Below are 16,592 nucleotides of genomic sequence, written 5' to 3'. Positions count from 1 at the left end.
GTGTGTACCCATTTACTTTTAAAAAAAGCAACCCAGGTTATTCTCGTGAGGTGGATATTATATATCACATTTTGAGAAAAACCAATATTGGGGCATGTCAGTATCAATGGTGACTCCTTCTCTACTTGAGGCTTTTCAGTTCAAAATAAGCAATGAAATTTTAACATCCCCCCCCCCCTCAAATCTGGAGGGTTATTGCCTCTTTTCTCTCCAGAATTCACCACTTCTTGGATATCATTATATTTGTTTCAGTTCTATTTTACTTTCACAAATAAAATTCCACCACTACATCTCCATTCTTTTTAACAGAACTTTTGTTTCCTGTTGAAAATACAAATAATATCGAAACGAACATAAAGGAAAAATCATGAGTCAGTTAACGAAATAGAAAATTATCTCAAGAAGAAACATAAACAATTGACCGACCTTAAGATAAATGCACACAAATGGAATACTGAAATGTTTTACATTTAATAAATTCGTAAACTAATTTTGTTAAAGGTCATCGAATGTGAATAAAACATGATTTAGTCAAGAACCTCCAATTTCAGAAGTTGTTAAATCAAGTAGCATATATCACATGGACCTAGTTCAGGAAGTCTAGAAGGCTCTTTCATTTATTCAAGGATTTGTTCTAATGTGTCTCCTTCATTGTTACTAGCTCAGATTATTTAAAAACACAGTTATATTGCCTCAGAAAGGGGGCTTTATTTTCAATTCATTTGCAGAACTGCAGAGAAAGGCTTACGATAATGTCTCCAGTCAGATTTTGGTGTATTTTGAAAAAATGGGCAAGGGCTGTTAACCCTAAGGGATGCCCCTGCCCTCCAAATACATGCAGAATAGTAGAGTTGTACTGAGCCATCAAGGATGTTTTTTCTTTTAATATAATTCATCAGTTCAACAAATATTTACTGAGCACCTACTAAAAGTCTGTGAGTTAGTGCTCCACAAAGGCTAAAGATAACTGCTTCCACATTCTGGTGGTGGTGGTGGGGGGGGGGTGAGGTGGCCTGTAAAATAATAGAAAACCTAGAATTCACCCTATGAAAATGAGGTTATTTTTCCAGGTGAGCTGTTGAATTGTGAAGAGCGAGTGCCATAAACAGTATTAAATTCACAACTAGGGCCAGATACTGAATTTAACTGACAGAAGGCTGGTTGCTAATTACAACTTTAAAATCCCTTAAGGTAGTTTACGTCCCTAAACCTCAAAGTTATAGGCCTTACGGAAAAAAGTGCAGCTCAGAGTAGTAGTAATAGAAAATGTGCAATGACTCTTATTTGAAAATCTAATTCGAACGTTGCTTGTCCATTTATCTTATATTTTTGGCATACCAAGCTATGGTGGTATGTTTTTCAGCCTGCACAAATGACTGTACGCTGCTAAATTTTTATGCATATGCGTGTTCCAAGGTGCCTAAGCGGTAAAGCTTCAACAACGTCTCGAGTAAAGAAGCATCCTACGGAAACCGCGAAGACAGCCTAAGCCGCTTGGGAGTACCGCGGCTGAGCTCCGTTAGGGTAGCACAATTGGGCCGACGCCACTCAGAAAAGGGGCTGAGATCGTGGCCATTTTTCTACTGTCGAAATGCGTTTGGCACATTTTATATCAAGCTTAAGAGGCACTTCCTAGTTTCCAGTTACGCATCCAAGAAGAAACTCGGGGCTTCCTGGAGTAAGGAGACGTCTCTTTTCTCCCAGTCTTTTCCTCGGTGTGAGACTTTTTGTTTCTGGTTTGGTTTGAGTCGGCGCCACAGAAAGAATGGACCAGAGGAGTAAAAATTGTAGGCAACAGATGGGTTCATGGGGTCCACTCAAAGCCATGCAGAGCCGCCAGCAAATCCCTCACGGCCTACCAAAATTCTCCGCCCACTGCTACCCCGTCCTGGCCGAAGAGGCCGCTAAAGACCCGAGGGCGGAGCTGCCAGATTTTCGCGCGAGAGCAGCCACGCGACTTCCCAGAAAGCCTCAGGCAACAGCTTAACAGCGGCCAGGGAGCCGGTTTAGGGCGGAAGGGTGGGCGGGGCTTGCCCAGACATTTAGCGGCACCAGAGGCCACGCCCCAAATCGGAAGTGACGGAAACGAGCTAGCGCGTCGAAGATACCTCTATGGTTTTCCTCTCGATCTTGAGTCGGGAAATGGCCGCTGTGTAGTTACAACGAACATAAGTCCCGGGAACCGTGTTTCGGCGTGTCAGGTAGGCCTTGCGCTGCATTCCTATCACTTAAGGGTAGTGAATACCAAGGACGAATGAATATTGTTGAGTCTTTTGTGGTTGGTGGCGGGTTGTCGGCGACAGAACTCAGGAGTTGTGTTATTCATGCGCTTCTCCGTCAGCTTCTCTCTTTTTCGAGGCACTACGAGCCGAAAAGGTGGAGGGGGTGGGGTGAGCAGCGAGAACGGTACGCGCGCGCGCGACTGCGAACCTGGCTTGAGACCCGGAGACCTCGAGGCCGTCCCGCGCGCGTGCGCACATCTCCGTCTTCAACCCTTCCCCCATTTTCTCGGCCCAGACCCCTGCGCGCTCCCGACTGGGGTGCTCGCAGTTGCGCACGCGCGCTCCCTCCTTTCTCCGTTCCCCGCCTACGGCTCGCGAGGCCGCGAGAGGTGCAACTTCGGTTCTTCTCTCATTGGCTGGCGTCGCCACCTTTCTTCCCCGTCTTTAGGGCTTTGGTAATATACCTATGACCTGCAGCAAAGTGCTCTAGGTAGGTTGACCCCTTTTCCCGTCGTCTTTAAACTCCTTTTCCTCGGCTTCACGCTTCCTGTCGGTTTACACCCCCTGTTTGTTCTCAGTGGTAGTATCTATTCTGTCGTCCGTCGTAACTGAACCCCTCATCCGCTTCGGGCCCTTGGTATTGCAGGACAATTTTCTCCGGGGTTAATCTTTTCGGGTCCCCTTGGCAATCCCCTGTATTTTGGAGGAATATGCACTATTGACTGTAGGAGTTGGTGCCTAGTTACCGTTTCTTGGCATAGGAAGCGGGCCTTAGCTGGTAGATCTAATAGTGGACCTACTAATCCCGGGCCGAAAGGCAGTTCTTCAGTAAGTAGTACAGCTGAATCCACGTCCTGTTTAGCAAGTGATCCAGCGCATCATATAGTGTCTGAAATGTTGCAGCCATGATTGGTAGTTGGTGGGTGGGAGTGGTGAGTTGAGGTTACGGACTTTGCCCTCGTTTTGAATCCATAAGTTGGCTTTATTTACTTTTAAGATATATCTAATCAAAATCAAGTAGCAGTACTGACAACTATTTTTATACATCAAACTTTTTAAAAAGCGTTTTAGAATTGAAAAAATTAAGACCAAAGTTGGCAAATATCACCAAATTTGATGTAAAGAGATTAAGATTAAGACATATCCTTTTGTTGTATCGCCTTTTAAATTTTTTTAGAATTAAAAAGCAAAACAAATTCTATATTCCTCATGTGAGTTCTCATTCAATTGAAATCTAGCTGGAATGGTTGGGCTACTGTTTAGACAATGAAGAACCATTACATAGGAAAAATGCTGCAAGTTTATTTAAGTTTTTATGTGATCCTAGCCAATTCAGGATAAATAATTTGACGGGAAGGATTGTGTGTATAAAATAACTCACAGTGAACAACATAAAGTCTACTGATGGTTTGTAGCATCTTGTTTTAAGGATAGCATGCTTTCACTGTTAGGTTGTGGTAAACACTGAAATTCCTCTTAAATCAGATAATTAAAATGGTGGCAAAGGAGATTTAGCAAGAGGTGATTCTTGATTTGGAAGACTAATAAGTATTTTAGGACTTGGAGACAGACATGTAGTAATTTTTCAGTCGGTACGCTCAATTCTAGTTGAATTTATTGACTGACTTACGTGGCCAGCTAGCTGTATGATGAATAGACTTGTAGATATAGAATCTTCATTTCTACCTAGAGTTTTGGATTGGAGATTCCAGAAAAAATTCAAAATTATTAATTGGACATTCTGAATTCCGCTGTTTAATTTGCAGCGACTTATTAATAAAGAAAGTAGATAAGAGAATAAAATAAAGTCGAATATGTCTCTGGGTAGTGTTAAATGTTTAGGTTATGAATTTGTTTATTTTTCACATCCAGCTTCTAAAAAATGGTCATCAGTATGACCTGAGAGCCTTAAGCATTTAATATTTTATTTGACAATCCCCGGGACTCAAAATGAAACCCAATCTATAGACATTAAGGTAATGATAATTTTAGCCTACATTTATGTAACATTTGGGAGTTTTCAAATTTTCAAACACTTTAATTATATTTAATCCATTTACTGGGTGGAGGCCAAAAAGATAAAACACTTGTTGACGGCCACGTAAATTAGGGAATGCCACAACTTAGTCTAGAATCAAGTATTCTTTTTCTCAGTTCTGTGCCCTTTTTTTTTTTTTTTTAAAGCAGGGTAGCAAGCTGGACGAAGAACCAAAAATTTATGACTAACTTATCTTTTAAAAAGCTTTCAGTTATGGAAAATTTTAAGCTTGATAGTAGAGAGAATAGTGAACTCATGTTATCTAGATTTAATAATTATCAGCACTTACTAATTTTATTTAGTCAAATTTGCTTTTTTAAGCAAGAGTTTTAAAGTGAAATTCCACTTAAGCATTTTTTGAAAGACTGTAATTGTGATAAATGCTATATCAAAAGTACTCGAGTAACCTTAAAACAAGTATTATTTGAAGCAGAATTGATAGCCTGCAGGAAAGACTGCCACAGAACAGCTTTATCAATGATAGCTAATGTTTGAGTGGATACATACCATGTGCCAACGTTAAGCTATTTACATTATTAATTGAGTTCACTTAACCTTATAAGTACCATTAGTAGCCTTATTTTATACTTGTGGAAATTGAAACCAAAAGAGATTAACGTAACTTCTCCAGTGTTTGCCAGCTAATAATGGTCAAGGCAAGATTTGAACTTAAATCTATTAGAGTAATAGTCATGAGATTTTATTTTCAGGATTTTTAAAGGTGTGAATAGCAATCAATTTGTTTACAAAATCTGGATTTGTTAGATGAGAATTTTCTAAAATGAGAAGACTTGGCTCAAGTATGCTTGATAGGGTACCTTAAAGAATCCATTTTGGGGGCCTTCTTTAGAATTTGCTTAAGTCCAGTTGTCTTCTCTCTCTTAATTGCTTGTGTTCTACATGGTGATTATGTATTAGTCCATAAAATATAGGTTTTTAAAAGATGCGTAAGAACTTTATTTTTAAAAGTAAATAAAGGCTGATTTATTCTGTGCTCCTCATTGGTTGGTTAATCCATTGGATAAAGGTGGGTGAAGCAATTTATTCCTTATCTCTTACATCTCTTTTTACAGTCTTTTAGTAAGTGATTTTGGTTCTAATAAAGGGAAGATTGATTTGGTATTTCGAATTCCATATGTGGGTTATGGCAACATCAGGCACCTCCTAGGGTATTGGAGAGAGCACAAGAGTTGGGATCAGGGGATGATTGAATTCTGGATTAACCATTTATACTCTGACCAAGGGCAGACTAAATGTCTTGTTTTCTCCCCTGAAATTGCACTTATCCTGGATACTTGAGCCCAAAACTTAAAATTAAGGGGCATCATTGATTTTTCTTTTTTTCTCACACCGTGCACCATACCACCAAAAACCTATGAGTCAGGACCTTTGACTGTACTTGCAAACCAGATTCTGGATTTGCCTTTTTATTTCTCATCTTTATTACCATAATCTTATCTAAGCAAACCATTATATTGAACTTTAGCCTTCTAATTTGTCTCTCTTCTCTCCATATTGTCTGTCCTGTACACAGCAGCCATTTAGAAATGTAGATTAGATGGTGAGACCACCCTCATTAAATCTTCCAGTACCTTCTCTTTACAGTTAGAATAAAATCTAGACTCCTTACTCTGGCCTACTTAATAGGTGCTATTTGATCTGGTTTATTTCTGTGTCTTCTACCTGATCTCATACCCTCTCCTTGAGCACATAGTGCCTTAACTTTCTTATTGGTCTTTCTGTTCTAAGTTTGCTAAATTTGTGTACTTTGCCTAGAATGCTATTCTTTCCATGGATCTTTGCAGTGTTCCTTGTCTTTAGTTTAAATGTTAACCTCAAGAGGGCCAAAGGACCCACTTTAGTAGTCCTCCTTTTTACCTGTTCTTAATACATCCTTTTGTGTTTCTTGTTTTTTCTCTTCAGCTCCCTTGAATTTAATGTCTCACTTAAAATACTGTATTTCTAGCACTAGAATAATAGTGCCTGGCATGTACTAGGTACCTTGTAAATTCAAAAGAATTCTGAAAGCTTCGCTTTCTTGTCATTTGTATGTATATGTAGCTGGTGAGATTATGAGGATTAAATAAGGTGATTTTATTTAAAGTCATATAACACAGTTCTTGGCACATGGTTGGTATATAGATATTTAGTTTGATATGATTTATTTCTTTTCTTCACTAGTTGGTTTATGGAGGGCAGGGATCTCTTACATAGTCATGTCTCCATAATAACTAGCACAGTGCTTCGTATGTAGACTTTCATTTAAAATATTAGCTGAGTTGATTATAGTCTTTGTGCTGACTATTAGATATTAATATAAAATGTTAAATACTTATATTTTATATTAAATATGTACATATATTAACTATATTGTGCGTTATTTTACATATTATCATTGAGTTCTTAGTATGGATACCGAATATATTTATAGATTGTGAACAAGAATATCTACTAGTCTTAACAGCCTACATTCCCTTTTATGTTGCTATTTCTAGTGTTTATTTTCTTGGAACTTCAAAAAAAATCATGACTTGGAGTAAAGAGAGATTTGGCAGTTGGTTCTTGTCTGGATATATAGAAATTAAAATTAGCCTTTTAGACTTGTTTAGGGGAAATGTTAGTTAAAATGAACCTTGTATCATTTCCAGCAGTGTGTTGGTAATATTGGACTTCTAGGTCAGAATAAAGTTCCTTAACAACACAACCAATTTAGAAGATACGTTTTTCTTTGCCCACCTGTGGGATTTGATATTTTTAAAACCATAAACATGCATGCACTTTAGAAATCCTTTGTTTCTGATCCATGGCCTTTGTTTTTGCTGCTTTTTATTTTAGTACATTTCACTTATTTACTAGGTTCCTATTCCTCTTTTTCTAGATTGAACCTCAACTCTCTTAATCTCCCCTGGCAGGGCTGTTGGTATTTAGGGGACATTGTTCTTGATTTACCAGTTCGATCTTGTAATTTCTTCTACTTTGTATTTCTAGTTTTAATTACATTATATAATTGGATCACTTACTTGGTAAGATTAACAGATTTTCATATTAATGTGTATTTTTTTTTTCATTTAGGCCAGTTTATGAATTCCTTGAGTGTAGGCATGAATCAATCTTGTAGTCTTTAGTATTTGCTTTCTTAATGTTTTCTGACTACCCTTTGCACATAATCGATAATCTGAATATTATTCACAAGGCCAACCTTTTTAGTATTGATAATTGCTTAATATTTTGTGCAAAATTTAAATTTATTTGAATAATAGTACATTAAAAAGAGTATTGGCTTCCAATAGATATTTAATTTACTGACTTCTTTTATTGGAATGACTACTGTACATATATCAAAAATGCTTTTAGGCACAAAGCTTAGAGTTACTGTGATAACTTTTGTACGAATTGTAAAAAATCAGTTTCAGATGAATCAATAGTATGGAAGGAAGTGGCCAAGAGATAATAATAGCAAAGCATTAAAATCATATTGTAGATGGCTTATAAATTATAGTATTATGAATACTAACCAGAGATGTATGACATGTTTTAATATACCTAGATGGCATTTTGTTAGCCACTTTGGAATTTTCTGAGAGGATGACAGCATAGCTTATCTTTTTTAAAGCTCATGTTGCTAAAATTAGAATTCAAATATTTAAATTAAAAAGTAAAAGTGCTCTCAGTTTCATGATGCACTGTTGCATTCTGAATTGCATTACCTTTAAAACAAAACAATTAAGTTCTTTAAGCTTTTATGGTTAAAAGTTTATTTCTTAATCAGTTTCCCCTTGCCTGAAATCATTAGTGCTTTTATTAAGAGTTTATTGCAGTGCTAAGTGTGAGGCATTGTAAACAGCGGGAATTTTAATTTATCGTAAATCGAACTTATTTTTTATTTTTGCCAGGAATTTGAATTTAGAGTTTAATATCTCAGAACATTCTCTCCAGAAAGAATTTTACATTATCTGAAAAAAGACTTCACTTGACTGCTTGATCGCACACAAAACCCAAGGTAAGTAACATTCATTTTTCTAGTTTTCATTGTTGGCTTATTTGAGAAAATGTGACTACTAAACTCATGATTCAGACTAAATGATTTAAAGTGATGTGGTCTGAAGCTTTTTTTATTTTTGTTTTGGTGGCTTGTATGAAGTCAGATTTTAAAAGTTTTAGGAAACAGACTATCTCTCTTGCTTCTATGTTGTGTCTGCTTCCACTTCTATAAACACATCTATTTAAAGACAGCACACAAAGCAATTTAAAATAAAACAAGACAGTAATACTGTTTGCTTGACTTTATCTTTTCTTATGCTTAGAAGAGGAGTTCCATAACTTCCCTTTTCCTCCCTTACATTGGTGTTAAGGTAAATAAAGATTGCTTACTATGTGCTGAACCTTGTAGTAAGTGTATTACATGTGTTGTAGTCCTCTCTACAACTCTGAGGAACATACTGTCTTTATGTAGTTCTTACTTGGAATTAAGAGTGAGAGAAGACAAAGCTGATATTTATCTATTTGAGGATAATTATTTTATTTTGAAATAAATGTTTATCTGAAACCACTAGAATGTGTCATTTATATTTTTTGTGAGAGTGTAGGCAGACATTTTCATTACCTCTTCTATAATTCATTTCATCTTAGTACTTGTAAAGACTATTTCATAATACTGAGCAGAGTCAAAGTAGGTAAAATTAAGTACATTCAAAAATATTTGGTTGTGACGTGGTTTAAATATATGGCAATTTCCGGCTATTAGAAGTTTAGTGAATCATTTTTATAGAAACAATTACTAATTTTGAGTAATAAGCTAATGGAAATTTGGAAATAACTATAGCAGAAATAAACTTGGGAGATTTATATATATGTATATAAATGTAAAATTTTTGTGAAGAGTAGATCTTATGAGTTAGTACTGTTACTGATTTCTGTACTCAATGAGGTCTAATTATTACCTTAGTGTTTAGAAAAGTTAGAATGCTGGTGCCCAATTCTCTCTTTCTTGTAGCTCCAATATCTCTTTCTTGCAGAAATCTCTCCAGTTTATCTTTTATCCTTTTTTTTATCTTCTTCCCAGAAAGCTACAGGGTGGATTAGGCATTGTCACTTAAGTCCATTTTTATTCTGCAGTCGGGACTATTGAGAGCAGAGCCTTGACTCCTGCTGTTAGTGACTTTTATTCTACTAGGAGACTGTCCACCATTCCAGGCAGTATTGTATATGTGGAGTGGTCAATTTAGTCCTATTTCATGGCCATAAAGCATTTGTGATGACAGTATGGTAGGTTTATTTTTCTTCAGTCTTATGCCATATGTGTTTTCTTTGTTTCTTTATTCCTTATCTGTAATGCTCTGATATTATTTATTTTTTTCACAGGAGAGGTAGGCATTTGTATTGGGCATGGAATAACATCTAACATACTGCTACAGTCTGATATTGTTCTTTCTGGCTTCTGCAGCTGCTGCCTTTTTGGATTGAGACACATAGATAGGTGGGGCAGTCCATAGAAATCTTGCTGTGTCTTTAATATATGCAATATGTTTCATACAGGTGAAAATACAGTTTTAGTTAGGAATAATTGACCGACTTAGTACTCTTTTGTAGAGAATGATGATGAGTAACATCCTTTGAGAAACTTATGTCTTGGAAAATTCAATTTATATGAAAATAAATTAACAATGTGAAAATTTTTTAATTGTATTGTGATTTTAACCTTTTTTGCTCTTTCATTTGATTAGGAGAAAAGAAATGGGTCGTTCCAATTCTAGATCACATTCTTCAAGATCAAAGTCTAGATCACAGTCTAGTTCTCGATCAAGGTCAAGGTCACACTCTAGAAAGAAGAGATACAGGTGAATTATTTTGTTTTTAATTATTTTAATAATGGCAATTATATCAACTAGTATTTATAGAGTGCTTACTATATACTACACAGTGCTAAATTCATTAACATTCTTGAACCTTGTCCAATGGATCTATTGTTATTCATATTTTAGAGTTGGAGAAGTTGAGAATTGTTCAAGTTGTAGCTAAATAAATGGCAGAGCTTAGATTAGAATCAAGCTAGTCTGACTCTAGAGCTCAGATTCTTACTAACCTGTACACATGGTAGATTTCTCATATTTATAATGTTAAGAAAGGAATTGGATAAGGTAAGAATTATTTGGCAGTATACAACTTTTGTATATTATTTCTTAATTTCTTATTATTTGACTGTAAGGTCTCCATAAGTTTCTTTTGTTAAAAATGATTAACTTTTTTAAACTTTTTTTTCCAAGTAGTAATAGCATAGAAAGTAGAAGTGACCATAATCTGGTTAAGAATTAATGCTAGTTTATGATTTTTTTCTGCATTATTTTTCTAAGCCTAACTGTATTATGTATGCATTTGGTCAATGATATTTCACAGATGAGTATTCTGTGCCATTGAAAATTCTTTTACACTATCACTTAAAGTGCTTTTATAAATGTACTATAATTTGTTAGTATGTCTTGTTGGATATGTTTGTTTTGTTTTCCGTGCCTTAATTCATAAGGCCTTTAATTTATTCTGTCAATATTTACCTTAGAAATGGGACTTTATTCATTGAAAACAGTAAACTTTACTTTGGTATACATGAGAGTTCTTTTTAAATGTACATTTTCAACTTTGACAGTTGATTTACAAATTACGTTCAACCAGAAGTATTTTAGGATGGTAGGATGGAATAATTTATTTTTATTGCATTGATATTTATTTCATTTTTAGTTCTAGGTCTCGTTCCAGGACGTATTCAAGATCTCGTAGTAGAGATCGTATTTATTCTAGAGATTATCGGCGAGATTACAGAAATAATAGAGGAATGAGACGACCTTATGGGTACAGAGGAAGGGGTAGAGGGTATTATCAAGGTGGAGGAGGTAGATATCATCGAGGTGGCTATAGACCTGTCTGGAATAGAAGACACTCTAGGAGTCCTAGACGAGGTCGTTCACGTTCCAGGAGTCCAAAAAGAAGATCCGTTTCTTCTCAAAGATCCCGAAGCAGATCTCGCCGGTCATATAGATCCTCTAGGTCTCCACGGTCATCCTCTTCTCGTTCTTCATCCCCATATAGCAAATCTCCTGTCTCTAAAAGACGAGGGTCTCAGGAAAAACAAGCCAAAAAATCGGAAGGGGAACCCCAAGAAGAGAGTCCTTTGAAAAATAAATCACAGGAGGAACCAAAAGATACATTTGAACATGACCCATCTGAATCTATTGATGAGTTTAATAAGTCAGCTACATCTGGTGATATTTGGCCTGGCCTTTCAGCTTATGATAATAGTCCCAGATCACCCCATAGTCCTTCACCGATTGCTACACCACCGAGTCAGAGTTCATCTTGTTCTGAAGCTCCTATGCTCAGTACAGTCCACTCTGCAAAAAACACCCCCTCCCAGCATTCACATTCCATTCAGCATAGTCCTGAAAGGTCTGGGTCTGGTTCTGTTGGAAATGGATCTAGTCGATATAGTCCTTCTCAGAATAGTCCAATTCATCACATCCCTTCACGAAGAAGCCCTGCAAAGACAATCACACCACAGAATGCTCCAAGAGATGAGGCTAGGGGACGTTCCTCATTTTATCCTGATGGTGGAGATCAGGAAACTGCAAAGACAGGAAAATTCTTAAAAAGGTAAGGACCAAAGTAAAGAATTAGATAATGATAATAATTAGATAATATTAATACTTTTGTTCTCTGAATGGTTTGGCTTTTTAAGACAAAATTACATGGCGATGTGTATTTAGCTATTTTTACTTATTTCCTTCTTTGTAAGTTAATTTCAAATTGTTTTTACTAATATCTCGTTAGCTTTGGATATTAAGGGTTTTAGTAGAAACTAATTTATATTCCTCTTAATTTTATCCATTTTCAGTCCAGAATTAAGAATGCAAGGGGAAATTAGTAGCATACAATATAGCAAATGGCTAATTTTTGTGTTAGGGCATTGAAAGCTTATTTTGTTCTTGTCACCATTTTAATGAGACCTCCTTAAATAACACAGTTTTATTTATGTTCTTAGTTGAGCGGTATTACAAACGGTTCACCTACCGATATTTAATAAATCAGCCTGACCATAGAAGAGATAATGATGTTTTTTACTGACTCTAGTGATGTTTTAAACAGATACTTTGTTTAAATTCTGCCTTCAAGTGTTGCTAAAATTAAAAACTGGTTGATAATGTAGTGTGATTGACTTAAAAGTGAGGAAATAGAACAAGCATGCTATTTATGGTACAGTTCTGTACGAGTTAATTTTCTTGTCGAACTGGTACAGTGTTTCTACTTAATCTTGCCAAAAAGTATATGTGAATTTATTTTGTGATTTAGATAGAATATTAATATTGTCAACTACATTAAAGTCCACTTTGTGAACTCTTGGATAAGTAGATGAAATAGTCTGAAAATTTGCATATAATCATAAGGAGAATTATAAGATAAGTATATTTAACTAATGGTTCTTAGCTTCAAAAATTAAACTTAAGCTGTGTTGTATGTTATAGAATCTCTGGAAAGTTGGATTTTTTAGTATTGACTTGTGGTCTGTGACTAAAGAGAACAAGTTTTTAAGAATGCTTTACTTTAAAAACATTAGAAAGTCTAATACATAAATTTATTTATCAACAACATAAGTGCTGTATGAATGCCTTTGATATTTTTTAAAAGTGGACTCTGACTTCAGTAGGGTTTTTTTCCCTCTTATTACTTACTGGTCCTGTAGTATTGAGCAACACATTTAAGTATGCAAGTTACTCAGGATGAATGCAATCCAAAGTTACCATCCTCTTCTTTGCTTATTCACAGGTTCACAGATGAAGAGTCTAGAGTATTCCTGCTTGATAGGGGTAATACCAGGGATAAAGAGGCTCCAAAAGAGAAAGGATCAGAGAAAGGGAGGACAGAGGGAGAATGGGAAGATCAGGAAGCTCTAGATTACTTCAGTGATAAAGAGTCTGGAAAACAAAAGTTTAATGATTCAGAAGGGGATGACACAGAAGAGACAGAGGATTATAGACAGTTCAGGAAATCAGTCCTTGCAGATCAGGGTAAAAATTTTGCCACTACATCTCACCGGAATACTGAGGAGGAAGGACCCAAGTACAAGTCCAAAGTTTCACTGAAAGGCAATAGAGAAAGTGATGGATTTAGAGAAGAAAAAAATTATAAACTTAAAGAGACTGGATATGTAGTGGAAAGGCCTAGCACTACAAAAGATAAGCACAAGGAAGATGACAAAAATTCCGAGAGAATAACAGTAAAGAAAGAAACTCAGTCACCTGAGCAGGTAAAGTCTGAAAAGCTCAAAGACCTCTTTGATTACAGTCCCCCTCTACACAAGAATCTGGATGCACGAGAAAAGTCTACTTTCAGAGAGGAGAGCCCACTTAGGATCAAAATGATAGCCAGTGATTCTCATCGTCCTGAAGTCAAACTCAAAATGGCACCCGTTCCTCTTGATGATTCTAACAGGTAATTCCGCATTAATGCCCAGTAAATCTGTGGTTGGTTAGTTAATATTCCAGTTAATTATCTTGTTTTCTGAACATATTTCCCATTTTCATATTCAAACCAGTGGTATATTTTGTTTATATGTGTTTGTACTGATATGTTCCAGACCTGCTTCCTTGACTAAAGACAGGCTACTTGCTAGTACACTTGTCCATTCTGTCAAGAAAGAGCAAGAATTCCGGTCCATCTTTGACCACATTAAGTTGCCACAGGCCAGCAAAAGCACTTCAGAGTCATTTATTCAACACATTGTGTCCTTGGTTCATCATGTTAAAGGTATGTTGAGTATTGTGAGTTAAATTTCACTTGTAAATTAAAGGAAATGAACAACTATGCTTAATAAGTAATGTACCCCAGTGCTAGCAAGTATATACCATTAAGAATTTGGAAAAATGAGTTTCTTGAAAGAGTCTTGCTAGCATTAAGAACCGTGAAAATAGTTAATAAAAAGTAAAATGTTAAAGTTAAAATATATCATGGTAAAACATGATGTAGATTTATTTAATGCTAAAAGTCTTTTTGAAATGTGTCATTATGCTGTATTTGAAATGCAGAATGCTTACAGATTGTCTTTAATTGCATGCATTTGTATGATTTATGATAATTGTTCTTGGCATAGATTTATAATAAAGTGAAGCGGCAGTATCTAAGTATTGTGTATTAAGAATTTCTTTTCAACTTTTAAAGAAACCTGAAGCCGGTGGAAAAAGTATTAATTTCCTATTTTATTTTTGTGTTACTTAATTTACACATTTACAGTGTTACAACCTTTAGCATTTCTACGTGATAAATAAACCAGAAAAAATTAAAACAGTTTTTAAAGAGAAAAGTTCAAGATATTTAAAGTATATTAGGTTAGTAGTGATTATATGACTAGTCACTAGTTAGGATAATAATGATGAAATTTCCTTAGGTCCTAAAGATGATAAGGGCATTCATTTCAACTAAAGTAATGGTGTTTAGTTTTTATCAGTATGTAATTCTAATTTCAAAGTTACTATTATTTTCAAAGGGTTAGGGTATGACTCTTTGGGCAATTGGGTTAAGTTTTGTTTTTGTTACTTTTGTGTGCGTGTTTAAAAAGGCAGCTTACTATGAAATAGGTTCTTACCCAGGAATCTCCATGGCTGTTCGTCTTTAAAAGCCGTTAAAGTTTGTCATTTGACATGAGAACAACTCATAATAGCTGAAATGTGTCATTAGCAGTTCTTATGCACTTGATATTTCAAACCAGTGAATAGTTATTGAATATCTTTTTTGACTGTAATTATTTAAACATGGTAACAAAAAAGTTTTGTTATTTGGCACTACCTAGGTTTGTGAACCAGTTTATGACCATATTACTGTGGTACATAAATATGAAACATTAACATTTTTTTTCATCTTTTTTTGACCTGTCTCCACATTTTAAAATTTATTGTTGAATTTTGAGATCAGGTTTTGATAAAATTTTTTCTTTTTCATTTTCTTTTTTTTTTTTTTTTTTTTAAAGAACTGTAGTTATGTTTCATTATTGGTATTGTGCAACCGATCTGAACAGCTCTTACTTAATTTAGAGCTGAAAATGCCCAGTGATGTTTTCTTTTTCATTGTAACTAGGTCCTGGAGTATGTTTTGAAATGGCAAAATCCATGTTTCAAAGTAAAATAGCTGTTGAAAGATACAGGCAAAGTTGAATCTTCTGTCTTCCTGGCAAAAATGGCATAAAAACTGAGTTGCTAGCTCAAATTCCTGGGTTTCATGGAATTATGATTGAGGCACTACCCTTGTAGTGGCCGTTTCAAGTTTTAATGATTGGTTATGAGACATGTGCTGGATATTGGGCGGTAAGTTGACACAGATGTATGTTGACCTGTTAAGCAGATAGCTTGCTTCATAATGTAACATTTCGATGACTTTATAGGTTTTTCTATTTTACATTACAGCATATCTTGACCTGGTTTAAAAATTAATCATTATCAATATTACTAATTTTAAAATTGTTAAAAGACAAGGCAGTAATAGCAAATGTGCTGTCCAGTTTGCCAAGATGCCAGATTTTTGGAGTCATCAGTGAATGTTAATTGAAAAAATATTTTTTCAATTACAGTAGTTCAGTTTTTTCTTAATTCCAATTTTTGTTGTCAGTATAGTACTTGATATATTAATTTTATTAGTTTACCAGAACCAGCTGTGTAGCTATTTTAGTATTTGTTTTCTGCAAATGATTACTTGAAGTAACTGTTAGTTCATATTGGCAAGGTATACGGATATTCACATATTACTGTTTTTGTTTTCTTTGAGGAAGTAGTGCATCTTTGAAATGGAATTAGAGACTCTAAATTTAATCTATTTATCGTTGGATTATATGTAGTATTGACAGGGACCTATGAGGAACTTTGTATCAGTTATCTGTTGAGGTACAAGAATTTAAAAAAGGGACAGGATAGGAGCTCTTTGTAACACTTAATTCTCTTCTGCTAGGTTTTTTGATTATTTTTATTTTCTTTTCACCTGCTACATGCCCTTCTGTCACAAATGAAAACCCCTCTTAAAGTAAAGAAAACTAATTGGGCAGTATTTCTCCTAAATCAACAGAGCAATACTTCAAATCAGCTGCAGTGACCCTAAACGAGAGGTTCACTTCGTATCAGAAAGCTACTGAAGAACATAGTGCCCGGCAAAAGAGCCCTGAGATACACAGGTATGTACACTATCGAATGGGCATATAAAAATGCTGTTTTGATAGGAAGATGCTGTTTAAACAAGACTATATTGGAACTGTGTATGCTATCATGATACAAACAAACTTTGGTTTTATTCCTGATTTCTACCTT

General features: G+C 35.3%; 1 protein-coding gene across 5 annotated transcripts in view; it reads left to right on the top strand.

Annotated features, from left to right (window-relative positions):
• Window positions 1-2,060: 2,060 nt before the first annotated feature.
• The window catches only part of BCLAF1 (BCL2 associated transcription factor 1), a 28,956-nt gene continuing 14,424 nt past the window's right edge, over window positions 2,061-16,592 (top strand). For 3 of the 5 annotated variants that reach the window (XR_001599521.2, XM_016165852.2, XM_016165850.2), the window contains exons 1-7: window positions 2,061-2,201; window positions 8,154-8,260; window positions 9,984-10,097; window positions 10,993-11,901; window positions 13,072-13,737; window positions 13,883-14,052; window positions 16,354-16,459. Coding sequence is in view for 4 of the 5 variants with exons in the window: in XM_016165852.2 (XP_016021338.2) it covers window positions 9,994-10,097; window positions 10,993-11,901; window positions 13,072-13,737; window positions 13,883-14,052; window positions 16,354-16,459 (1,955 nt within the window). In the remaining variant the exon portion in view is untranslated. The remainder of the gene's footprint in view (window positions 2,202-8,153; window positions 8,261-9,983; window positions 10,098-10,992; window positions 11,902-13,071; window positions 13,738-13,882; window positions 14,053-16,353; window positions 16,460-16,592) is intronic. The other 2 variants (XM_036221962.1, XM_036221961.1) reach the window with 1 other exon arrangement.

Source organism: Rousettus aegyptiacus, unplaced genomic scaffold (genome assembly GCF_014176215.1).
Source record: "Rousettus aegyptiacus isolate mRouAeg1 unplaced genomic scaffold, mRouAeg1.p scaffold_m13_p_1, whole genome shotgun sequence".
In the NCBI taxonomy this organism is placed as follows: domain Eukaryota; kingdom Metazoa; phylum Chordata; class Mammalia; order Chiroptera; family Pteropodidae; genus Rousettus; species Rousettus aegyptiacus.
Note: the sequence above shows the minus strand (reverse complement) of the source record. Positions and strands in the feature narration are given on the sequence as shown.